This window comes from Cryptotermes secundus, unplaced genomic scaffold (genome assembly GCF_002891405.2).
Source record: "Cryptotermes secundus unplaced genomic scaffold, Csec_1.0 scaffold722, whole genome shotgun sequence".
Lineage (NCBI taxonomy): Eukaryota > Metazoa > Arthropoda > Insecta > Blattodea > Kalotermitidae > Cryptotermes > Cryptotermes secundus.
This window is the reverse complement of record NW_019729219.1, coordinates 376973-404090: the sequence shown is the minus strand read 5'-3', so window position 1 is coordinate 404090 and position 27118 is coordinate 376973. Positions and strand designations below refer to the sequence as shown.

At 40.9% G+C, this 27118-nt stretch overlaps 1 protein-coding gene across 6 annotated transcripts in view; it reads left to right on the top strand.

Moving 5' to 3' along the window:
* The window catches only part of LOC111865533 (high affinity cAMP-specific and IBMX-insensitive 3',5'-cyclic phosphodiesterase 8B), a 292551-nt gene that overhangs the window by 145070 nt on the left and 120363 nt on the right, over positions 1-27118 (top strand). For all 6 annotated transcript variants that reach the window (XM_023853639.2, XM_023853640.2, XM_023853641.2 and 3 more), the window contains one exon: positions 21237-21334. In XM_023853639.2, coding sequence (XP_023709407.1) covers positions 21237-21334 — 98 coding nt within the window. The remainder of the gene's footprint in view (positions 1-21236; positions 21335-27118) is intronic.

Genomic DNA, 27118 nt, shown 5'->3' with positions numbered 1-27118 from the left:
TCACCGCCGTGAAAGCCTCAAATCTTACATAAAGAGTGGTGTGTGAATAAATGTCCTTATATTTCTAACATTTTCCATTACTGGTAGCGAGTCAGGATTATGAATTATGTAGACTATTTGTAGATTATTTCGACATGTTAAGAGAATATTTGCTTTTCTCAATTTTCATTTTGTAAGCAGCGGAACCATCTGTGCTGCTTGCTCCATTACTTTATAGAATAATAAATGAACATAATGCCGCCTGCAAGCGCAACTGGCCATGTTTCTTTCAGACAATTATCCTGGATTTGTGCCAGGTTTAGGCCTACTGCTCATGCGCTGTCTGTGGCAAGGCCAACACACGAGCACGTAATGAAGAGGCCCTGCATGTCTCTACACCCCTATTCTTATGTAGTTACTGAAGGTACTTCGAGACAGGGACTGTCATGATTAAGGTTCATGTTTCCTGGGACGTGACGCCGTATAGTTTGGTGGATTTATAACAGTGTTCCAGATGAACCTGCTGCGCACATCGTACAGTCAGAAGACGGATTTAGAATTTGCCGAAATTGCGTTGAAGAATCTCCCAGTACAGGATCATTATGCTTTATTTTGAAGTTATTATTTTTCTGCTCTGAAGAAGGAAGTCTGTGTTTCCCTGTAGAAGGTCGGTACTCGTCCATAAAACTATACGTCATCAAATTCCAGAAGATTTAACTGTTATGCTCACCCCCGTGAGAACCTCAAATCCCATATTTGTAAGAGATTTTTCGCGCCTTTCCTTAGCCCTTTCAGACAAATTACGGAATAGTATCCCAAATTAGACCACGGCCGCTTCCTTCCACATCCTTCCCAATTCATTAAGCGTTAATCACCCTATCATTTTGGCAAAGTATAGTCTGAGAACATCGTTAGGTAAATTACAGTAAGACCTAAAAGTTTTTGTGACGATGGTACAGTAGTACCATCGTAATGCTTCTGGACATTATTCATCGTCTTGTTTATATTTCGATACACAGCGTTTCGGAGACTGCATTCTATCTCCGTCTTCAGGTAAAACCTACTCAGTTGGGCCCAGTCGATAGAGCTAGTCTCTGTCTCCGGACACCTGCACCAGCACAAAGAAAGGGTTTACAAGCCAAACACAGCATAAACCATCTGTGAGAGCTAAGACAAAATATTAAAGTCTTAAAACCTCTACACGTATGAGGCCTCGAACCAGAGAACTATCAAGATACAAATCATCACTGGAGAGATGAAATTCTCTGTATGGTACGAACACAAGAAAAACAAATTTTCCCATTCAGTGTACACCGAATGAAGTTGTAGGAAAGTAACAAATCAATAAAAATGTGGATAATACAGTCTGACTTACATTTTGTATATGTGACTTTGTTACATAATTAAGTCATAGAGAATCATAGGAACTCCCCATACGCCTTCATGGCGTAGTGCTTAATTCGTTGAGCACAGGGACAACTTTTACCTTTAGAGTCGGAGGAACTTCGTTCCGTGGACATTTTAATACGGTTTATACGATCGTAGATAAAATTAAATAGAATAGGTAACCTCTTTGCTCTTTATACCTCCACACGTGTGGGATGTTCCGATAAATGGAACCTCGTATGTCGCATACAGCTCTAAAGTATATACGCTTTCAACAGTTTTATTATCCAGAGGGATGCTTAACAAAATTTCAGCTGAATCGTAAACACACCAGACAGGAAAAATCGCCATGACATGAAACTCAGGCATCTGGTTTGTAACCTTACCAACGTAATGCTTATGCGCGTCACCCGGATAGCACATGCCGTTATATGAAACGTTACTTTTAAAAGTATGTTTAATACAGCTCTATTCATACATACATAGTGCCGTCCCATCTTTAATCCTTTAAAGTATAGTAGCCTCTTTGAAATTTACTTGGAGGCTGACAACGTCACCGCCATCTGTGAGCCGATTATCTACAACGTCTCACAACCCTATGGGCCTTCACGGCCTGCTACAGGAATAGCTTTACTTTACTATCGAATGTTAAACTATACGTTATACTCTCATCTCTTTGAATGAACCCCATCATCCATAATATTTATGGACTTAAAATCTGAATTTCATATTCGTGAACCAAATTAAATTCGTCACACAGTTTTAAGTGTAGGTCTACAACCACAAATACCAAATATTATCGAAGTATATTGAGTGATTTGTAGGTAAGAGAAATAGTTTGCCATTTTATTATATTTCTTGTAAATAATATATAGAACTTCAGTTCGTACCTCACATGAAATTTATTAATTCTCCAGTACAAATAAGAGCCGGTTTTTTTATTGCTAGTGGGGTGGGACTAAGTCCCTTGTACTGCGGTCACTTCTGCCCTATTATACCAGCACCAGATGATAGGTGAGGGTGATTGTGGAGCAGTTTGCAGGGGAAACGGAAGTACTCGGAGAAAACCTGCCCCAGCGCCACTTTGTCCATCAGAAATCCCACTTGACCAGAACCGGGATCGAACCTGGGCCGCCGCGGTGGAAAGCTAGCGACTAACCGCTTGAGCTATGACGCGGCCATAAGAGCCAGTTAATTCTCTTTAGGGAAGCAATTACTGGTTAGCGTAGGATCCATATAAAACACACAAATACACTCTGGGGACAGAATGCAGGGTTTTGTTATGTGAAATAGGCCTGACCACTGGGCTTTGAAGGACTTATGTTACCCAAAATGTCTTACTTCTGTGATATACGAGTTTTAACGTCTTAGGGTACTGTATGAGCATTATTAAACATAAACCGATCAAACTGCTAAGACTTGTTTTCAGAAGATGCTCGGTTCGATTCACGGCCGGGACACCGACTATTCTGACTACGGTTTCTCGTAATGTTCTTATACCTCCACTCTCCCATACACCATGTTTAATTAAGTAGAGGGAGAGTCCCACCTTTACTGTAGGTTTGTAGGTTCTTTCTTGAAAATTTTGTAGTTACTCAGCTACTTACACTAGTCGCGCTTCTGTGGAGCCACAAGTTTTATTACGCTTTCAAAAAATGCTCACTATTGAACCTCCATTCCTTCCCTTCACACTGTTTTTCTAAGATATTGTGGCGTACAGACCGATTGCTAAGCAGTGAACTTTTAAACAGCAGCCGTTGCTAGGTAACACCTGCAACACACACGCACGCAACAGTAGAACGACAGAGTTATGAACGCGTTTCTAAGCAATGGATCGGTAAACACGCCTAGAACAATAGGGGCATTTATGGAGATGGTACTTTGTATTCGGTCCAGACACACCCGTCCTCTCGTCAAAGAGGGCGCCCCACAGAAACAAGACCGTAACTGTCAAACAGCAATAAATATCTGGTGATGAACCCCAGATCGGGCTCGACACCAAGAATTACTGACTAATTTACCGTCAGTCGCAATGTGATTTAGACTTTGACTTGGCCGACGGTCAGTCGGTCAGTATTCCAAGACAGACTGGCCGACTGACCGTCGGTCAAAATATAAGACTCAGACTCAGAATCGGCAGTCGAGTTCCAAGTGAGCAGTTAGTCGGGAGTTCGGTTCTGCAAGGAAGGTTAGAAGATGACGCTGTGAGTTCAGTTGGAAGTTCAGTTGAGGCAGTTCAGTGGAAGAGTTCAGTTGGGAGTTCAGTGTGAAATGTTAACAGTGGGCAACGGCGTCACAACAGAAGCTGAAGAATCTCCATTGTTAAGATTTGTCACCAGGAAACGTCTATAGCAAACATCGCAGAGGAATAGCCATTGTCGAGAACTGTTACGTAACAACGACTAGCAAAGACTGAGAAGACTTAGCATGTGCTAGTGGAAATCAGCAATGGTGTTGTAAGTCCTTGTATTTCCGAATGGTGTATACAAGCGGTCAGTAAATCCATTCGCCAATCCATGCCCCTTCTATGGTCACACTACTAAATCGTGATATTATTGTGCTCCCATTTATGTTTAGATCTCGAGTGTAGTCTCTTTCCTTGAAGTTTGCTGTCCATAATATTGTATAGAGTTTTTGTCTCTGCCATGCGTTCTGTAATGCAATGTCATGCATGTCATCGTCGGTTATTTCATTGCGTTAATAATGTTTAGTAAACATTACAAATTACGAAGATCCTCATTGCGTAATTTTATTACATTCTCTCTCTTGTGTCCAGATATTTTCCTCAGCCCTTACCTCGCAACAATTCTAAATCTATGTTCTTTCTTCATAATGATAGACGAAATATTTTTTTCTCTTTGATGCAAATCTTGGATGGGGGTTTCCCCTACTCTCTTAGCATTCGGAGTTATTTCTTATATCCATTTAACATGGATATCGCCTATTCAGAAATTCAAGGGTCAGTAAGGGGGTTTCACACTTTTCTGGAGCACCTGAACGACGTATAGTAAACACGTGTCTTTATTAGGATACATAAAGTTATAGGACAAGTTTATTATCAAGATGGAACGTTTGTTCTGTCATCTAGCTTTTAATGTTGCTCGTTTAGCATATCTTGATCAGCTCATCAGTTTACTGAATTCTGCGTCATAGCCGTTGGCAGACTACCAGATTGGCATTTTGACGCCTTCAGTACTGGTTACTGAACAGTTGAAGTGATTGATATAACTAGTTCGATAATTGGTTCATAAATTTTCGTGGAACAAACTGAGACAGTTATTTAATCCATCATCATTCAAAACCGCAATCATGAATACTGTAAATGACTGGAAGCGCATTAATTTCATATCTAAACGTCCCCTTCGGTTATTACATCAAATACCAAAACATAGTATTTTACAAATATTTCATGTTATTTTCCACATTTAATTGGCCCCTGAAGTTAGTTTTATTGCGAATACACATCTGTTGTTGACAGAGGCAATCAGTAGCAGGTATGCAGTACTACACTCATGGCATAACGAATTTACCATATATTTTTATTAAACATACACAAAGTCAAAAATATTTCGAATAAATTTTAGTTAGTTCAGTTACATATGCTCATGTTATATAGGCCCTACGCCTATATACGGGTTGTTGCTATCGAGTAATACACATGCTTTTTATTCTGGAGGTCCTGGGTCAAAATGTCGGCCAGAAGATTGACAGTTCTGAGATTCTTTTTAATGGGTTTCCTTATTCCCTCCTGGCATATTCCGGCCTATCTTAATTATGCCATGACCATTTCCGTTCACATGTTTTCCAGTTTCATTATTCACCAATTATCTTTTTATTTCACTCTGTGTAGTTTCAGTTCCTGACGGAATGGTTAACACATAGGTAAATAAAATTGTGCAGTTGGTAAAATTGAACTAAATCTCGGTTTGAGCTTCGTGTTGGCCCGACGTTATGTGGAGTATTGTGCAGTACTAAGCAAAATTAAAAAGAAATACCTCATAAAACTTATAACTGGTGCAGACTTCCAGGCGTAGTTTTACTTATTTATAAAACAAGATGCAAATATATAGACGGAAATATTTTTTTATTAGGTGTTCAGATTAAGGTTCTGAACTGAACAGAATCATGTACGTTTCCGGTTTTATGCAGACCTTATAGGTCAGCATTTCTCTATAGTGATACACGTTTTGTGGGTAGTCTACTGAGGTTTCTCTCAAATGTATATTCTTTTGGGATGGCGTTTCATATTACTGATATTTTCAAGCACCTTTCGTTTCGAGCTCGATCGGAGTTTGCTGCTAAACCGTGCAATTCTTCGAAACTCTTGAACTGCGAAATCACATTCAAAATGAGTTTCCATTCATCCATAAATAATTGTTCCGTAATTACAAAACTCTGGCTTGTTCTCCTTCAAGTTCACTATGAACAAAGAAGAGTTTCTGCTAATTGTTGGGCTAAACTTGTAGCACTGTCCTAAAATTGAAATGAAGTAAATGAAATGATGTGCAACTTCGGCGTCCGCGGAACTCATTAGACTGCGAAACGCTGGTATAGGTGATCTCGAGTTACTCACACGGTACAAAGCGATCGATATGTTGCGAGCGTAAGGGAACACTCAAAATTGCATCTGGAATATGACTGGGGCTTAAGCTCATTGTAGATGACTAATCTACCAGTTTCCATTAGAGACGAGTTGCTTTCCGTGGCTGACAGGTGCCCTGCTTGGTTGTCTGTGCTAATGATTTCATTGCCTTTATTCACCGTTATATTAAATAAAACAATATTAGTTGCAGTGAATGGTTTCGCAGCTGCTATATCATTTCAGACAAGTGATATTGTATATACTGTTCTATTTTTATACATGACGGGTGTCAACAGAGTGTGCAGTGAATTCATTTCTTTAGTCTCTCAAAGAATGTGGATTAAAAGGGTGTGTCAGTCAAAATCGTGGACCTAGTAGTATTTTTACTTGGTCGATACCAGTCAAAGGAAGATTGTTCAGAAGTTGGTTACGAAGTTGGAACAGGCTTCAACGTTGGCTTCATCGTTAAAGAAGAAGAAGAAGAAGAAAATTGTTTCTGGATCTGTGCAGTGTTTTATCTTTACAAAATACTGTGTTTGGTTTACATGTACATCATATGAACACGAACATCAATCAGTGATACTAAACCAATAAGGAATGCATTTAGAAATAGAAAATACACATATTTTTCAAATTTCAGTGAAATGATTATTCTTAGTAAAGAGCGCCATTTTTCTGTGTTATAAAGAGTTTAATATTATCGAAATATTTGGCGGCGTTCATATTATATTTTGCTGACGTAGAAGCCTTGGAAATTCCAACGGGAAATTATTAAATATAATATTTTCAGAAATAAATTTTTGAAGTTGTGGAAATAAGTCTACGTTTATGCTAATATATTAATCTTAGCTAAGCGCTGCTGCTCTCTAGAGGGATATTTTTTTACAACTGTAAAAGCTATCCCTGTAACAGACCGTGAAGGCCCATAGAGTTGTGAGACGTCGAGGCTCCCACATTTTCTAGACAGTCGGCTCATAGATGGCGGTAAGATTGTGAACCTTACGCGCTGGCCGCACTTTACCCCCAGGAAGATTTCTGGCACTCATTTCTGTTAGAGGCTGAATCGATCCCAGGGCCATAGTGCGACTAGAAGGATTAGGTCAATTGAAAAATCCGATGACCTCTTCGGGATAACGGTGGACAGTGTGCCAGTACAGATTGAGTAGTGTCTGCAACTGGTACGATCTTCTGCTGCTGTGTGCAGTTGCGTACCAGCATATGTACGTAACGACAGAAGGATTTATATAAGGATCGTGAGAATACAACTGTAAGATTATATATAGTGATTAATAGAATCGTAGCTCTGCTGCAGCTCGTTAATTAAACGAAATATTTCAAAGCATTTTCTGCCAATAGTTGCACCTAGTTCTGGATACTTGCTATTATTTCTGGAGTGCGAGTTTATGGTTGTGACGGGGGAGAGGACTAAAGTATACCGACGGTAGGGTCGGTTTAATGACGTTCTCTTTTCCGATCATCTGGATATTTTAACATTTTGGAGCAGGATATGTCGGGCAAGAAGTGAATCAGTCTGTATGAATGTCATATTATAAAACGTTAATACGAAGTAATATAAGGGATAATTTTTGGACCAAAGATATGGGAACAACCAGGAGGGTAGAAAAATACATAGTGAAGAGCATCAGATTTTGTACGCTAAACTTAATATCTTTGGAGTAATTAAAATAGTTCATGGCTTAGACTGCGCAACCGCTGTAGTCGACATGATTAGTGAACAGTACAGTGGAAAAAATATGGAAGGAAGCAGTCAGGACAATCCGTCTGGTGGACTGAAATTGAACCCACAGTTTTTAAAATATGAATCAGGAATGTCATCCAGTCGACAAGGAAGAGGTTTCGTAGAATATTTGTACACATATTGATGATTTATCGCAATATCAATTTTGACATACCTAGCGGAAATATCTTATACGTATAATTCGTATTTATTTTATATTCCATACAAAAATCGCTCTTCCGAAGCTTATGACTTTTGAAACGTCCATAACCACACAAAATTTCGCAGCCTTACATTAGTGATCCTGTTTTCTTTCTTCTCCATTTCGCTTAATCCATGTTAATAATGGTACCCCAAGTTTTTGTAAGACAATCTGTGTGTGAAACATGAAACATGACCAACGCCTGTGGAACATGATGTTGTACCAAATATGGCCACATATGTTACATGCCATTGTCTGGTAATGAAAGAGTTTCAGACTCGGTGACTGTAAGAAACGTTCAGGTCATATATATCTATAACTTTGAGGTGGACGATACCTTTAGTACGCCGAATTATGGGTAGAATTAGACCATATAATAATTAAATAATTATTACTTCTTGCTGAAATCTGTTAGAAGTTCAGACGTTTTAAGAAAACTAGGCTACTGAAATTCTTCGCTGAAGTTCTTATTGTTCACTTAACGATATGCGTCGAAATCGTTATGATAAAAGCTTTTTAAATTTGAATGCGAAATTTTTTCAGTTCATATGCTTCGTCACACTGCTCTGGTGCTGTATTTCATTGTGATTCTTATGCCTGTACCTCACGGCCCTTGAAGAAACTTTGAAATCATTTGATTTTCCATAGCATGCACGCTATGAACTTTAATATCCGGGAAAGGCAGCTGCATTTATACTAACTAAAACTGATGAATGACACAGTGTGCACTAATCGAAGCTACTATATATAGCAGCAATTTCCAAAAGGTGTGCCGCGGCACACTAGTGTGACGCGAAGGGTCCGTAGGTGTGCAGCGGGAATTTGCGGGAACGTCGGAAAGGTACGAGGAGAGTGTCGAGGAATAAAAATCGTCGAGGTAGATTTCAGAAATATTGTATATTTTTCATAAAAGACATATGAGGATGAAGACAGTAACAGTTTAATAAATAAATTATTATTGTAAAATTCCAAGAACTTCCTTTTTGTGTTCCCAATCCCAAAATAACTCTCCAATGTACTCTTACCATCTCTCTCACCTTTCTGAAGCGACCAGTGTCAGTCTTCAGCCAGCTGTTGTTCGGACTGGGTGTGTTATTCTGCGTGAGATTGTTTCTGTTTCGTTTCAGTTATTTTGTCCTATTTTATTTTTATTTTCAGGGATTATTGGACATTGACAGATCCACACTTAAGAAACGTAACTTAGATGATGACAATGAATGAAGTGTGGCTGGCACTAGTTCTGGTAGTATCGCACATAGTGCAGTTAGTGTTAGTTGTAAAACCGTCGAGATCTGGAAAAGAGCGGCCACGTCTGTGTTGTTTGGGGTGAGAAACTGGCAAACCAAGCTATGGTTCCAGGTAAGCTGAAAAGACAACTTCACATAAAGCACTCACATTTCTGCGAGAAACCAGTTAGATATTTCAAAAGGCTTATGGCTTATCAAACACATCAGGCTAAATAGTGGACAAAAATCACAACTATTTCTGACAAAGCTCAAGAAGCAAACCATGCCATCGCCGAAATCATGGCAAAAAGATGAAATAAAATACAACTACTGGGCCAGTAATTTTACCAGCGTGCTGTAGAATTGTAAATATCATGTAGACTTGAAAGGATTCTGACGATGGTGTATACTTTACTTCTTTCGGCTTGTTTTGGACTTTATCCATCGTCTGGTATGTAAAAGACACTGGTCCAGTGATTGAGACTAGCTCTTTCTAACGGGCCCAACTGAGTAGGTTTCTCCTTCCCTACTCACCTGAAGACGGAGACAAATCCAGTCTCCGAAACGTCGTGGTCTCTTGTCTTTTACATACCAGACGATGGATGAAGTCCAAAATAAGCAAAAAGAAGTACTCTAAAATCATGTTTGGAGAGGAATGTGAAAAAAAGATTTTAAAAATCACTGTGTGAGATAACACTATTAGTCGGCATATACAAGACATGTCTCAAGACACTGAGCCACAAGTGATTGCTAACATTAAAGTAGCCGATTTTTAGCCATCCATTTTGACGAGTCAACTGACATCATTGGAAACGCTCAACTCGTAGCATTCAGCAAGTATTTTGTAATGGAGACATCATTGAACAGTTTTTATTTTGCAAGCCACTTCCAGGCTCAGCAGTATAACACACGCAGTCACAGGAGCAAGACACAACACAAAGCACAATACACACACGAAAGTAGGAAGAGTGCTCCGATGGAGGAGGATAGGTGTGACTCGCGTATTGAGATACGACGTAGGGATAAAAAATCCTGAACAGTTTTAATATTTTTAATATTTAATATTTATCAATATATATGATAAACATATATTTTAGTTATTTTAGTATGAAGACAGCAAGGCATGCAGTGAAGTAGTTTAACGTAAATCGAAAAGCACCTGAGGATGGCACCTTTGTGCCGAAACATGTAGTGCAGGAGTGAAGAGTGAGGTGGATGAGTGTATGCACTGTAAGACGGCTGGAATAAATCATGGACATGAATCAGTGCAACAGGACGCTAAAATATAACACCAGTTCTGGAGATTTGTCATGGGAACCGTGCATCATTATCTGCACGGATAGCGCTCCTTCTGTGTCCGGAAGCCTGAAAAGATTCGTCGCACTGGCCACGAAAAAGAACCCTATAACTGTTTTTACACACTGTTTCCTGCATTATTATTGATAGTGGGGTGGGACTAAGCCCCTTGTACTGCGGCCACTTCTGGCCTGTTGTACCAGCCCCACACGATAGATGAGGGTGATTGTGGAGCAATTGATGGAATGAAGATTGGCAGGGGAAACCGAAGTACTCGGAGAAAAGCTGCCCCAGCGCCACTTTGTCCACCATAAATCCCATTTAACCAGACCCGGGATCGAACCAGGACCGCCGCAATGGGAAGCCAGCGACTAACCGCTTGAACTATTACGCGGTACCTGTTTCTTGCATAGAGAGGTCCTCATTTCAAAATCAGTAGTACCTGAGGTCCAGAAGGTACTGGATGAGACTATCAAAACGGTTAACTCTATCATGAGCAGGCTATTAGTTAGTTAGTTAGTTAGTTAGTTAGTTAGTTAGTTATTGGAGAGGGTGGGTTTCCCCATGCACTTAGACCAGTATTGGTCCATTGTGCTTCCCTCTATGATATTCTACCAGTCTCTATACCCTACCGATACTGGTGCCTACCATCAGTCCCGACCAAGCCAGCGAGTTCGGCCTCTACTTCCTTAGCGGTATCTATAATGCTTCCCCAATCTATCAGAGGCGTTAGAGACTACTGTTGGTCGGGAAATTTCCTTGAATTTGGCTCAGTGACCTCCTTAGGAGATATGAGGTTCTTTTACGTGCCGTAAAGCTACGACACGGGACCCACGGCTTAAAGTCCCTCCCGGAGGACTTGTTCCCTGAATTTTTCCGCCCTTAAAAATTCCACGACCTCCGCCGGGTTTGAACCCGCGTACTACGAGTCATGAGGTGCAAACGTTACCTCTAGACTACGGAGGTTGTTTTCAGCACTGTGTTCTGCCATGGGAGCTGCTCACACACAACTCCTACTGCACACAGAAGTGAGGGGGCTATCTCGAGGGCAGGTGCTTTCAAGGATCTGTGAGTTGAGGAGAGAGTTAATTTTTCCACGTCTGAAGGGTCTGAGCTGGCTGACCTGGTGCAATAAAGTTGCTTTCCTAGCTGACATCTTCCAAGCCTTGAGTACTCTTGACAAGAGTATTCAGGGAAAGAATGAAAATGCTCTTAATTGTACTGACAAATTAACGCCTTGAAGGGAAAAACTAACACTTTGAGCAAGCAGAATAAAAAAATGGAACGAAGTTGAAATGTTTGAGCTCAAAAAGTGTTTCAGACTGGACAAGAATCTTGTCGCTTTAATTCTACAAAACTTGACACTGCTGAGCAAAGACATTGAACATTATTTCCCGTCACTTGAAGGCCCTTCCTTGCAATGGGTGAGGGATCCATTTGTGATAGGTGCGTTCGAGTCAGCAGAATTAACTGTTGCAGAAGATGAGCTGACGGAATAAGAAAGGACAGAAGACTGGAACTGAGGCACTCATCAAGAGGCATGGCCTCATTCTGGTTGCCTCTCCGACAGGAGTACACTATCATCACTAAGAAGGTGCTTGAAGCACTCCATACTTTCTTTACATCTTCTCTGTGTGAGGCTGGCTTCTCCGCTATGAACACAATGAAGATTAAGAACAGGTCGCGGCTTCAGACACTGGAGGAGGGCTTGAGGTTATGCTTGTCAGCCATCCGAACTCATATAAGGGACATCATGAGACATCACCAAGCACAGGTTTCCCACCGATATTTTTATGCTTGCATAAAGACTTTATTTCGACTCATGTTTAAACGTAGGAAAATCTTACCCACTTTGTGCTTGTTGCAATTAGAAAATATTAACTTAGCATTAATATTTTTCATCATAGAGCAGACTGTTTTATTCAAACCCAAATTTTTCATTATTTCATTGAGAAAAAGGGATGTTGTATGACAGAGAGAGAGAGAGAGAGAGAGAGAGAGAGAAAGGGGAGGAGACACTTCTTTTGAGGCCAATGGAATACGTCATAGGATTTTTTTATAAATGACGTCATTTTCAATTATATTTCAAAATGTAGAATAATAACAAATATGAACATAAATTTTGAAAACAAATATTTTGAAATCCAGGATCAACATTATTTTTAAAATAACACGATTAAAATTTTAGCTACTGAACTTTTAAACACAATCTTAATGGCAAAATCTCTCCTTAAAAATCAGTGGTGTGCCCCGACAATTTTAGCGCCATGTTCAGTGTATCGTGATTTGAAAATTGAAAATCTCTGCTCTAGAGTCACGTTAAGAACTTCTATCGTCAAAGATGGACACTGCAATACCGACTTGACGTACCTGCCATTGCCGTTTTTTGAGGCCATCTTCTGTTCCTATTCGTAATTACATTCTAGTATATGCTTACATAACGACAGAATATGTATTGTATGTATAAGACTGGAATTTCTTTACATGCTGGTAAATGAAAGTTGTCTTTCGTAAAGTTAATCTTGTTTTCAAGATTGAACATCTTGCCCGCAGAATCGATTTCAAACGTAATCTTTTCTGGTGAACTCCGTGATTTTAGTCCGCGAGCGAACTATACCGTACTGAAAGAAATATTTGAACGGAGCCTGAATCGCGCCATTTTGTGTAACTGTCTGGCCCCGTGCAGTTTTGTTTCAGATTTCTTTTCCTTCTCTCTTTCCTTTTATCATAGTTTACACTTTGTTCTTTGCGGTGTAGGATAGATCGCGTTTTATTTAACACCACCATCAACTTCAACGGTTATTTAGGGTCAAGTAACACGAGAAGAGCCGGTCACGGTAGCCGAGCAATCTAAGACATCCACTATCTGCCCTCGCTTGGAAACCAGGATCGTGGGTTCGAATCCCAATCAGGGCATGGATGTTTAGTGTTTGTGTGTGTGGGGAGGGCAGGGGTTTCTGTGTTTGTGTAGAGGTAGAGGCCTTGCGACAAGCTGATCACCCGCCCAAGGGGTCCTACCGAATGTATCAGATCTAGTAAATTGAAATGAAACGGAGAGTTTAATGGAGTTAGGCCAAGGCCAAAATTGGGGCTGTAGCGCCAAAGAAAAAAAACACGAGAAGCAGGTTGCGTTCATTAATTAGAAAGGATTAGGGAGGAAATAATCGTTTACGATTTCTTAGGTAATATCCCGGTATTCGCCTGAAGGGACTGAGGAAGACTACGAAGAATCACGAAAATAGACTTAGATTCGAACCCGAGACTTTCGAATACACGTCAGAAACGTTACTTCTTCGACCAGCATACTTTGCAATATAAGTTTGTTTCATTTAAATTTTTACTTAAACTGTAGTCTTTGAACAGGCAGTATAACCATCAGATGGCCTTTGCTTGCTCGTAATGTTCTTGCTTGTGCCGTCGAGGTGGCCCCTGTATAGCTGGGGCTGGTTAGTTTCTTGTCTTATGTGCCGTGCATTTCACAGATTCGGACGCAGCCGAGCGTGACTTGGGCGTTGCGTACACGTTATCGCATTGGCTGGATCCGCGGTATAATTGCAGGTCAAGGCCACTTACACAACAAGCTGTCTGCGGCAAAATTATCCAGCAGTACAATTCTTAAAAATGAGTCACATTTTACATACTTCGTTTAAAAGTAGCCGAGACAGCCTGAATCGACTCTCGCAACTCGCAACTCGCAACTATGTCGCACTTCGAATGAGAAGAGTGGGCTAATTTCTCAAAAGAAAAGCCAAGTATGATATTACATACAAGGTGTTACGGGAAGAACTCGATTGGTTAATTCTTAGTTGCCGCGGGAACGTCTCTTCCGGGCCATTATGTAGCAATGAAAGGGGGGACACACTTTAACGAGCCTTTGCCTAGCAACGATAGGAGGAATAGTCATATAAACACAGACTGATGGGAGGTATTTATGAAGTACGCCGGTGAGATTAGCTCAGCTGCCATTATGTACATACCTAATTTCATGAAGACTGGTTTAGACATTCAAAAGTTGATAGGGGGGATTTAGAGACACACACACAGACAGCACGGTGATATCATAAGCCTAATTTTTTTTTCCAAAATAAGGAAAGTGGTCTAAAAAGGCGGAATACCGAGGGACCTGAATATTATTCCGTTACTCACAGGTTTCCGTTTAACGCAGGTACGTTTAAGTTGAAAATTGTCCCAAACATATGCCTCAGGCACGTTCTTGACTAATTATTACATTTCCTAGATTTCTGTAGGGCTGCAGAGGGCCTGTAAGTTCCCGCCGTTCAACCGTTTGTGTGTATAAAACGACTCGAGAACCGATGGAAGAATTTTGATTAAATTTTATATGAGAAAACTATGTAAAACATTATACAAGTTCAATTTTTATTTAATTAGGACAGTTGCAACGACAACTTTACATGAAGACTTGCATGTGCTTCTGTGAATATCTCTAGCANGAGGAAACTGAGAGGTTCCGTACTATTTCTTCTTCTTCTTCTTCTTCTCATTATTATTATTATTATTATTATTATTATTGCTCTACATCCCTTCGGACCTTGGCCGATTTTTCACTTTCTTAATCCTATACACAGACGGTAGGACTCCTTGGAGGAATGATCAGCCCGTCGCAAGGCCGCTACCTACACACAGGACAACACAAACGCAGAATAAACGCACACAAANAAAAACCGCCCACAAAGCCTCAATTCCTTGGGGGGGGGGGGGGGGGATGTATAGATCACGTTTTCTCGATCTCGGCACCAGTTGGAGGTGAATGGTTAGCTTCATGCCCCGACCACTTTACCCCATGGAAATATATCCCGGTACCCATTGGAAAGCAAGCCGGGTGGGCCACCGAACCGGTGTGGATTACGTGGAGAAGAGAAAATTCTTGATCTTACCGGGAATCAGACTCCGACCACTTGGTCGTCGAGCCCGTACATAGCCAGTCGCTATACCGACTGAGCTATCCCGGCGCCTAAAATTGAAGCGTTGCATGTGAATTTATTGTAAGGTAAGAATTTATCACGGTCTTAATTATGTAATATAATAAATCAATTGACGTTGTTTTCACTTGATATTAATCGATTTATTGTAAAATAATGAAACGTTGTTGTATGGCGGTTCAAAAACCTTGTCTTAGTTATTTCATTTATAATTCCTTCTCCCGAAAGCGCCTATTAAGTGCAATTCTTGCACTATTTTGTGCTTGTGTATTTAGCAGCTCTGTGAAAGTATGAAGCCCATCGCTGTCGATCAGTGTGTTCCAACAAAAGCGCGCCATTGAACTGTATCCTGAGCCACAGAGTGCTGGCCCACTTTGTGTACGATCACTTAAATGCTGTCCTGACAGCTGAGAAAAGGTGTCCTATCTCGCTCTTCCCATGAGAGCCGCATTCGTCTAGTGTTGCGACGGTCCAGGTGATAAGCACGCCATTCTGCATGCTGATAAGGGGCACGGGTGGCATTGTCAGTGTTTATCGCGCTGTCCCGAACACGGTTACGATTAGAAAGAAGTGCATTCATTAATGCCAGTAAAGTAGGTGGTCGTACTTCGCAGTTACAGAAACCAATATAAATGATGTTGATGGGTGGTTAAGTACTATTAATATCTTCATATGTTATTTAATCATGTAATATTAACTTAAGGGATTACTTAGCGTTGAAAGAGGCGAGTGTGTGTTGATGTGTGGAAAATGAAAACAGCTGGAAACGAAACGGACGTTGTATATTTCAAACGACTGTCCCTCCCTTCCAGCTTAAGAAGTAGAGATGAGCCCTTCTTGAGAAGCCGCCAGTCGCTAAACTACACAAGAATTCCCGAACATTTTATCGAAAACGAAGGTTTATAACCGTGTTCACAAGAGCCCTCCACTTGTCTCTGTTCTGAGCCAGAACCATAACACCCTCGCCTATCTTTCTAAGAGCTATGTTAATATTATTCACCCACCAACGTCTGGGTCTTCATAGTGATCTCTTTCCTTCTGTCTTTCCCACTAAAATGTTATATGCATTTCTTTTCTCCCCAATGCCTACTGCATTCCCTGCCCATCTCATCCTCCTTGACTTGATCGTTCTAATTATACTTGGCCAAGAGTGAAACGTATGAAGCTGCTCGTTATGCAGTTTTCTCCAACCTTCGGTCACTTCATTCTTCGTCGGGTCCCAATATTCTCACCACCCTGTTTTCAAACACCCTCAGTCTATGTTCCTTTCTTAATGTCAGATACCAAGGTTCACACCCATACAGAACTACAGGAAAAATTATAGATTTTTGTATTGCAATTCTTACGTTTTTAGACAGCAGACGAAAAGACAAAAGGTAGCAACGGTAGCAAACATTACCCGAGTTCAGTCTCCTCTTAATTTCCTCCTCAATCAGAGTTTGCTTTGTTACTGCCTTCCAAAAATATTTGAACTGTGCCACATTTTCAAAGCGCCTGTTAGCTATCTTCATGCTATGATTTTTCCATCCATTCTGGTGACGACATGTTAACGTATAAGAAGATAATGCGAGAAATATCTTAGTGAGATTAGTCAGTGCTATTGCCAAACCAGGCGCTTTCACATTAGAAGTCAGATGCATAGCTAACATGCCAAGATGGCTGGCTTGTAGTTAACGATGAAAACAAAATGAGAACGGGTGAACGAATTGTAAGTGCCGGTAGTTGAATGCTTTTTTTTTTGGAAGTGGGGGGGATAAAATGAAATGTATTAATGTTTTCAAGTACAGAGAGACCATTTGTTTGTGTCTTTGTTTTGAAACGAATTACTTTAAATACATTTCTTTCTTATATATGTATATATAGATATCTCCCATAAGAGCCTGCGCCCTTCCTGTGTACCTGTCCCCATCCAAGGTCTCCTACAAGATGTTTGCGAAGGTGATTCCGAAACCCAGAAAACGAAGAGGTGTTGGACCGCATTGATAAATCGTGCCATACAAGAAGGATATCGGTGTTAATATTGTCACGTGTAGGGTGGTACTCGTGACGAGAATGACTGGATCTAGGTCTGATGATTGGATTTATTAGCACCTAGTTAAAGTCTGTCTTAGTTACAGTCAATGCACGAAATAAGCGCTATCGCTGATTTACACATTTTAATTCACTGTTACACACACACACACACACACACACACACCTTCCCGCTCCTATAAAGTAATTAAAACACAGGAACTAGCGCTTCAAATCACTCCAGATATTGCACAAAAATAAAATTTTGAAATCACACTTTAAACCCTCACAGGAAGACCTCCTGTATTCTTCTGTACTCCTGGTTCCAGTTCTTTACTGAAATAATCTTAACAGTTGACGCTCCATTCTCGTCCTTGTACTCTCAACTGCTGAACTCTCCTGGAGTTTCCACTATTTCACTGTCACTTAAGAACTCAGTCCAAGTCCAAGTCACATTGCGACTGACGGTCAGTCAGTCAGTCAGTCAGTCAGTCAGCCAGTCAGTCAGTCAGTAAGTCTTGGTGTCGAGCCCCAACTGGGGCTCATGACCAGATATTTATTACTGCTTGGCATTTACGGTCTTGTTTTTGTGGGGGTGCCCTCTCTGACGAGAGGACGGGTCTGCCTTTTGTATATGCTGCTGGCCCTTGCCAATGCAGTCTTTCTGGGGTGTGAGTCCCTTGGTACTCGCGACCATATTTTACTGTCTCAGATTTGGGACTTCCCTTTTCGTCGCCTCCTACGCTGCACTGCCTCTTAAGAACTTAGGGCTCACAGCTCTCGTTACATAGCCACAACACGGACCGCAAAGAAAACAGTGTCCATTGTTGAAGTTTGTTTACCGAGCCGTTGCATAGCAACGATAGCGGCGCGGACCACATAGAAAACACTCTCCTCAGTTGTCAGCAGTATTGCCTCAACTAGCAACTAGTTGTAGCATAGCCCACAACGAACACAGTTTCCAATGTTGCGTATTCACGGGAACGTGTTTATCGAGCCCCTGCCTAAAAACGCTTTGGGCGTCCACGTAAAAATACTAATTTAGTAGGACTACAGATATTTGTTGTCAAAAGCTAACGACCTGTAGACGACAAGTTATAATCCTGTGTTTCGTTGACCGTTTCATACTCAAATAGTCAGGAACAGATAGCGCTTGCTTTACAACCTGAAGATGGCATAGAAATATTATATTTTGTGTTCACCATGTTGTGCCTCGATCCTACAATGGGAATGAGACTAGTAATGAGTAACGTGAAGCGACTTACAAGTTCCCTGTTGACAGATCTAATCTATGACGCCAAAGGATGCGTTATTTCTCCCTTGTATTTCGGAAACACTTCAAATACACTACTTCAAAAATAGGTAAATGTTTAAGGAAGTATGGTATGGCAGAGTTTCTCCAACCATATGCCCACGGTACAGTTCTATCCACGGAAATTTTTCCTAGAGACCTGGGCCATATTAAAATATTAGCAACAATCTAAATTATTCGACGATGAGCACAAATATATCCAGTGCTGGGAAATTCTGAATATTTTGATTGTGTTCATGTGACTTATGAACTGTGGGTTACGGAGTAGATAATGGAGAACCCTTTTAAGAAAATAACTTATTGTCTCTGGTGATTCTTGTAGGGTAGGCCTAGTCTGCGTCAAGGAAATGTTTCGGAAATTTTCTTTAACTGGTCTAAAAGGGGTAAAGCTATTCGGGAATCAGTTTTGAGTCACATATTTACACGGCTTTTAATGCGTGTCGAGGAACACGCGGTAGTTATTATTATTATTATTATTATTATTATTATTATTATTATGATTATTATTATTGGAGGGGGTGGGTTTCCCCATGCACCGCGACTAATAGTCATTGTACGTCCCCCTTTGATATTCTACCAGTCGCCATACCCTGTCGGTGCTGGTGCTCGCTATCAGCCCCGTTCAGCCAGCGAGGCTGCCAGCGGTACCCGATACTTCCCCATCTACCGGAGGCATTGAAAACTACTTGGGCGGGAAACTTTTTGCCTAATTTTGCTCAGAGGTCTCCTAGAGACATGAGGATCTTTTACGTGCCCTGAATTTTTCCGCCCTTAAAAATTCCACGACCTCCGCTTGGTTTGAACCCGCGTACCTTGAGTCATGAGGTGGGAACGTTACCCCTAGACTACGGAGGCCGCTACACGCGGTAGTTAGTTGAGGTACTATGCTACAAGCCGGAAGGTCGCGGGTTCGATTCTAATCCTTCCGGCAGCACTATGGCCCTGTGATCGACTCAGCCTCTGACAGAAATGAGTACTAGGAATCTTCCTGGGGGTAAAGGGCGGACATGAATTAAGGCTTGAAACCTCACCACCATCTGTGAGCCGACTGTCTAGAAAATGTGGGAGCCTCGACGTCTCAGAACCCTATGGACCTGCACGGTCTGTCACCCGGATAGCTTTACTTTTTACTACTACTACTACTACTACTACTACTACTACTACTACTACTACTACTACTGCCGCCGCCACCACCACCACCAACAACAACAACAACAACAACAGCAGCATCCCCCCTCCGACTTAATTGAAATCCGTTTCGTAAATTTAGCGATGAATCGTCCAGACGGGCAGACTGAGATACTTAAAATCAGTCTCTATCTAATGCTTTTATTGTATGTACTTTGTACAAAGAACACGTAAACATTACCAGGAAAACACCACCATAGATTTTTTTTTTTAATTTGTGTTATGTCTGCATGAATGTAAGATTATCAGGAAGTTTAATTTTCGATATTACTTGACGAATTTTGATAAATCGAATTTAATTCTTCTCTGCAGAAATCGGAGTTTGTAATTTCCCTCTTCATACAAAATAAACTTCTACGCAACGTAAAATATAAGATCGCAATATGGTTCATTACTTTTATTTTAATCATTTTTTCGACACAAATGTCTGTGAAATTAACTTATATAACAGGGAATATAACTCCTCATTCCATGTAGCTTTGTATTTATAGCTGTACGGCTTGTCTTCTTCCTGTCTGTACGTATTTGAAAGGGCTGCCTGTACAGGTCTTAAAGTTCTCTTTTGATGACTGCTTCGTGTTTCTCTTGCCTCTTGTCGTGTAGGGTTATAATGCCGCTCAATCCTGGCCACCTGTCTCCACCCGTTCTATATATGTTAGTTAGTTAGTTAGTTAGTTAGAGAGGGTGGGTTTCCCCATGCACCGCGACCAGTTCGATCTATTGTGCTTCCCTCTATGATATTCTACCAGTCTCTTTACCCTACCGATAAATGGTGCGTACCATCAGTCCCGCCGAGCAAGCGAGTTCGGCCACTTGCTTAGCGGTGTCTATAATGCTTCCCCCATCTATCAGAGGACTTAGAGGCTATTGTTGAGCGGGAAACGTCCTGGAATTTGGCTCAGTGATCCCCTTTGGGGATATGAGGTTCTTTTACGTGCCGTAAAGTTACGACACGTAAAAGAACCTCGTAACCGTAAAGTTACGACACGGGACACACAGCTTAAAGTCCCTCCCGGAGTACTTGTCCCCTGAATTTTTCCGCCCTTAAAAATTCGACGACCTCCGCCGGGTATTTGAACCCGCATACCACGAGTCATGAGGTGGGAACGTTACCTCTAGACTACGGAGGCCGCTTTCTCTATATGTTACTTTTCGGCCTCTTTCCATAAGTAGTATTTTCCCAGACTCCATTATCAACCTTCAGCAACTAATATCTGAAGTTTCATCAAAGTTGATAGAAAATCATCGTGGAAACTGGTACAGTGAGCCCATTTATGACGATGTTACGGAAAGACGCATTCTCACCCCACCGCAAGAATAGAGTGGAATTACAGGAACCAGCACTGAAGGAATTGATTTCTTTTCTTTTCATTACAGGCTGTACTAGTTCACCCAGAAGTTTCGGGCTGTTGAAGAAAGTGAAGATTGATAAAGCGGTAAAGTCTAGCAGATCTGGTTCTCACCCTTCGCAGAACGTAAGTTACATGAAACAGTAGTTCGTTTAAGTAGTTTCGCAAACAGGGACGTCTCCATTCACATCTGTTATCACAGTAGAGGTACCTAAGAAGGAGCCTGTAGGTGGTGGGTCTGTGGGGAGGTCTTGTACATCAGCTTGTCCTGACGAATTATATTTATCGATTTACTGATGGTACCACTGGCACAACCACCTGATAATATTGCAACTGTAATACGTGCTTCATGCATCGACGTGACTTTCTTCACCATTTGGCACGAGTGTCATAATGTACTCATGCGCGAGAAATGTGCCGAACTGCACATTTCTCCTTCTGTACTGTAGTTCTGTACGAAGATAATGTCCATCCCGGAGCGTAGTGATAGTTGAATGTGAACAGTGAATAATACGATTAATATTTTTACATATATACCCATTACTAGGCAACGGATCGGTAAGAGATTCCCGCAACACACGCGCACGAGACAATAGGACATCCATTGCTAGGTAACGGACCAGTAAATACGAATCTTTAACAATAGAAGACGGTGTTTTCCGTGGTGTCTGTGCCGAGGGGTTATAAGAGGACACAGTCAGAAGACGAGACGGAGTACAGAACGGTAGTCGGCAGAGGACTGAGTTAAGTTCTGGAGATCGCAGTCGAAGGTGATTGAGAAGAAATGGCAAGATAGGAACTAGACTGTGCCAAGAAGACTTCATGTGCGAGTTGATGTTACAGTGAGACTGTAAAAAATCCGTTTCAAGGATACGGCTAGTGAAGACTGAGAATTGTAGTGCGTGTGAAATGGTGAATTGGAAAATGTAAAATAGCAGTAGTGCTGTATTGCCTGTAGTCCCAAAAGATGTGAATTTATAAGGCGCAGTAACTCCAATCATCCAACCCAAAACGTGTTTTAGAAATCACCCCTACACGTGACAATAGTAATATAATTTCGGTACAGAAATCATTTCATTCAGATAGGTCAGTATTGAGAATTTAATGATGATGATCTATTACTAAAGCCACTCCTTACGCTTATATGACTAACGAACTAACTAGAGAGTAAGCGGGTTCGATTTCCAATGAGGTCAGTAGATTTATCAATTGACCTGATCCTTCCAGCCGCACTATGGCTCTCGGGTCGACTCAGCCTCTAACAGAAATGAGTACCAGGAATATTCCGGGGGGTAAAAGGCGGCCGGCTTGAAAGGATGACAACCTTACCGCCATCTGTGAGCTGATTGTCTAGAAAATATGGGAACCTCAACATCTCACAACCTTATGGGTCTCCACGGCCTGTTACAGGGTCAGATTTACTTTTTTGTTTAACAGAACCCGAAGGTTCAGAACTGCAAATAGACACGATTCGGCCGGTTTCTCCCACTTCCCAACCCCGAAACCTATTCGCACGAACCTAAGCTTTTCTTCCACTTCTGTCTCTGTCTTCCCGTGACGTTACCGCTTCAAAATTCTGTATCCATTTCACTTCAGCGCCATTCATGCTGTGTATGTTTGTATGCAGCAAACATTTTTAGGTAGAGGAATTGTCAAGATATGTTGTTATACACGTACTTCCTTATTTCTGACTTTCGTTGGCATAAATATTTAATACTAAAAATTCATTATTTCGTGTTACTACAAATGGCTGACAAAATAGTAACTTGTTTCATTAATAATTTATTTTTTCGTGGAAAGGTCTACTTAACATACTGTAAAACTTCGCTGCCAATTGTATTGTAACTTATTAAAGGTTGTCATGACTAGTAATAAAGGGTTCTAGATTTGATGATTGGATTTACTGCCACTTCTTTACGGCTCACAATCAATCTGGAGAGCCGAGACTCTCGCTCTACGACTGCCTGCCAACGACCGTTTTTGTCTCCTGTAAGCCTTTGTCACGAACCATGCATCTAAAACACATTAAGAACACCTTATCCTAGCGATTCCTCTATTATTATAGAAACGGCAGTTCTTCTATTGAGGAAAGCAGTCTTCTGGGATTTGGCACCGTGTATATGTGGTGTTAACCGACGTTTCGGAGGAACGTATCGCCCCCATCTTCAGGGTTGAAGAAGTATAGGTAAATCTGCAAGCGACAACACCGTGAGACACGGTCAAGCAGACTGTCTCACGGTGTTGTCGCTTGCAGATTTACCTATACTTCTTCAACCCTGAAGATGGGGGCGATACGTTCCTCCGAAACGTCGGTTAACACCACATATACACGGTGCCAAATCCCAGAAGACTGCTTTCTTCATAGTCACCGCCGTGAAAGCCTCAAATCTTACATAGTTCTTCTATTGTTGCCTGCATTACATCGAAAATGTTTTTCAACAAATGTTGCTCAGCAATGGACTGTTCCAGCTGGTTGTCCCTGAAACGCGTTTTAACAAGCCGTTGTCTAGTAGCGGTCTATTCAGTCACAGTATTATGTTGTTTATTTGCTCAATGACGAGACAACGTAATTCATATATAGGAGTATACTATGTTAATGAACCTTAACTTTTGTTTTTGTGATAATTCTTCAGAAATTGTTACAGACAGTTTAATGAAAATGTTTTTACATGAGAGACGGTACTAATTTTAAATTACATTTCTATTCTAAATTTGTAACTTTCCTTTGTCGTGTTCAGAGCCATGCTTTGGACGAGGTCGGCCGAGCATTGACGTCATTATAAAATGTGGCGTGCTCAAAACGTTACACTGTGTCGTTACAGGTTCTGCGTTATTAAACCATTTCGTAATTGTATATGTTTTCCATACTTGCGTCTATCTGTGGGAAAAGTCGATCAGCCAGTCATGATATGTCTCTATGCTGTGTAACTGAGAGAACTTTTGTGTTATTTGCAAAAATTGCATACGGTGGATACGCAATTTGTCTCTTTTACCTTCTTCCATCCTTCTGCTCTTATATTTTCTTTTCCCCTTGGCAGTACAGCCCCAGTGGGCCTAGGCCTACCTCCATGAACTTCTCCGTTCACTTCGGTTTTTCTAGATCTTACACATTCGGTAGGACTCCTTGGGCGGGTGATCAGCTCGTCGCAAGGGCTCTTATATTTCAGCATCCGAAAAACTGTATGAAATTCGGTACAGAGCGATTGACTAATTGGGTGAATGTGATTATGACCTATTATGATTCATTAAAAAGGCGCCTTTTCGTAAAGTTCATTTACAACAACAACAACAACAACAACAACAACTTCATGGAGCTGACCTTCTTGAGAAACCGCCAGTTATGCAGCTACCGAAGAACTTCCCAGCATTTTGTGGAACCCAAAGGCTCATTACCGTGTTCACAAGAGCCCTCCACTAGTCTCTATCCTGAGCCAGATCGATCCAATCTATACCACCCCATCCTATCTGTCTAAGATCAATTTTAATATTATCCGCCCACCTACGTCTTTTCTTCCTAGTGGTCTCTTTCCTTCTGGGTTTCCCACCAATATCCTGCATGTATTGCTTGTCTTCCCCATTCGTGCTACATGCCCTGTCCATCTCATCCTCGATATCCAATTTTTAGTATATTTAGAAAAATTTATTTTATAAATATACACGTTTGCAGGAATATTTGCCTTTCATCTCCGCCCATTATCTGTTATGTAAAACTTTTTTGGCCAGTGCTCAATGGAAAAGTGTGAAAGTTCTGTTGTCTCTTTCTGCGTCCATCTGTTCGAATGTAAGAACGCGAGAACCACCGGAAGGATCTTGTTGACATCGACATTGTTTATATATTAAAATTCTGTTAAACCTCCTTTTCGATCATAGTTCCACGCATGCGAATGCTCTATCACAATTTTATTTAATATTTTCTTGTTATCTCCCGCCGAATTAGCCTGGTCCCAGGTTATTAAATAGCTGTGTGAATCTGAAAGTGGTTGTGCAGTGACTGAGGTTAACTCCTTCTAGTGGACGTAACTGAGTAGGTATCTCCTCCCCCTCACTTGAGGATGGAAAGAGATCCAGTTTCCGAAACGTCGTGTTTTCTATTTTCTAGAATACTGAACGATGGGAAAAGTCCAAAAACCTAGTAATTTTGAATCTAATGGAAAGACACAAGCAGATCGAGCACATTTTGACAGACAGGAGGCGGCATTCAAGTATACGTGATAACATGCCTTTCAGAGTGACTGATTGTGGTACAGATTATTATCCGGTTGTTGCATAAGTTATGGAGAGACTATCAGCTAGTAAACGAGCAACGCCAGAGTTTGATATGGAGAGATTTAATCTAGAGAAACTAAACGCTGTAGATAACAAAGAAGTGTATCAGGCTAAAACCTCAAGCAGGTTCGCAACTTTGGAGAATTTAGATTATGATTTGGATCTCAATAGAGCTTGAAACACTGTTAGAGACAATATCAGATTTTCAGCCAAACAGAGTCTTGGTTGGTATGAACTGAAGCAGCATAAGCCATGATTTGACAAAGAATGTTCAGAATTGTCAGATCAAAGGAAACAAGTTAAACTGCAATGGTTTTAAGTATCCGAGCAAAATAAATGGAGGTAATCTGAACTCTGTATGACGCGAACCTAGTAGACGTTGCAGGGACAAAGGAGGGACTATCTAAAGGAAACATTTCATGAGCATGCAAGAGAGAGTAAGAACAAGAAAAGTATAAATTTAAGTAGAGCTACATGAATTCAAGAAGGGTTACCAACCTGTAACTAATTTGGTAAGGGATGGGATGAGAATGGTGATCTGCTTGCACATTCCCACAACATTTTCAATAAGTGGAAGAACTACTTCACTCAGCTACTGAATGTACATAAGGTTAATATGTTACAGCAGAGCCATTAGTACCTGAGTCTAGTCCTCTCAAGTACAAATTGCTATTGCAAAGTAGGTAAATTACAACGCGGCAGGTTGTGATCAAATTCGGGGAGAACTTATTCATGCAGGGGTGAAACATTACACTCTGAGATTTATTAATTCTAATTGGAATAAGGAAGAATTGCCAGAGCAGTGGAAGGAGCGCATTATTATAGCTACTATGTATTTGTAATGTGGGTGAAGAAACTGACTATAGTAATTATCGAGGAATATTAGTGTTATCAACTTCATACAAAATGTTATACAATATATTTCCCTGAATGTTAAGCCCATATGTAGTCGACACTGTTTGGGGATCATGACGGTGTCTTTCGACGTACTAGATCAACTAATAATCACATCATTTGTTTTCGTCAAATACTGGAGAATATTATCAGATGGGAATACAATGAGACAGTACATAAAATATAAATAAACGTCACGAAAGCCTGTAATTCAGTTAGAAGGGAAGTATTGCGCAACATTTTCATTGCGCTTTTTATACCCATGTGTAATCAATGTTGTTGCAGACACCTTGCATTTATATGTACGGAGTGAATTCATATTTACTTACTCATGGAGCTGAGCCTTTCTGGAGGAGCCGAAAATTCTGCAGCTACTCAAGAATTTCCCAGCATTTTATGAAACCTTAAGGATCATTACCGTGTTCACAAGAGCGTTCCACTGGTCCCTATCCTCAGCCATAACAATCTAATCAATACCTTACGTTTTTTAATATTTATTTTAACTGAATGCAGTAGAGATTCTTCAGTATGAGTGGAAATAATTTGCAAGGAAACTACAAAGTAATTATAGATTTGATCTATTTTCCCGCTGGAAATTTCTCTTAACCCTCATCTTGCCCCCCCCAAACTTGTCGCAAATCCGCCACTGTCCCCCATATCTTGAGACTGACTCCTACAACTGAAACTCGAAGGTGTGCCCTGCATGTTGATACGAGACTGCCATAAAGAAAACAAGCAGAAAAAGCAGTA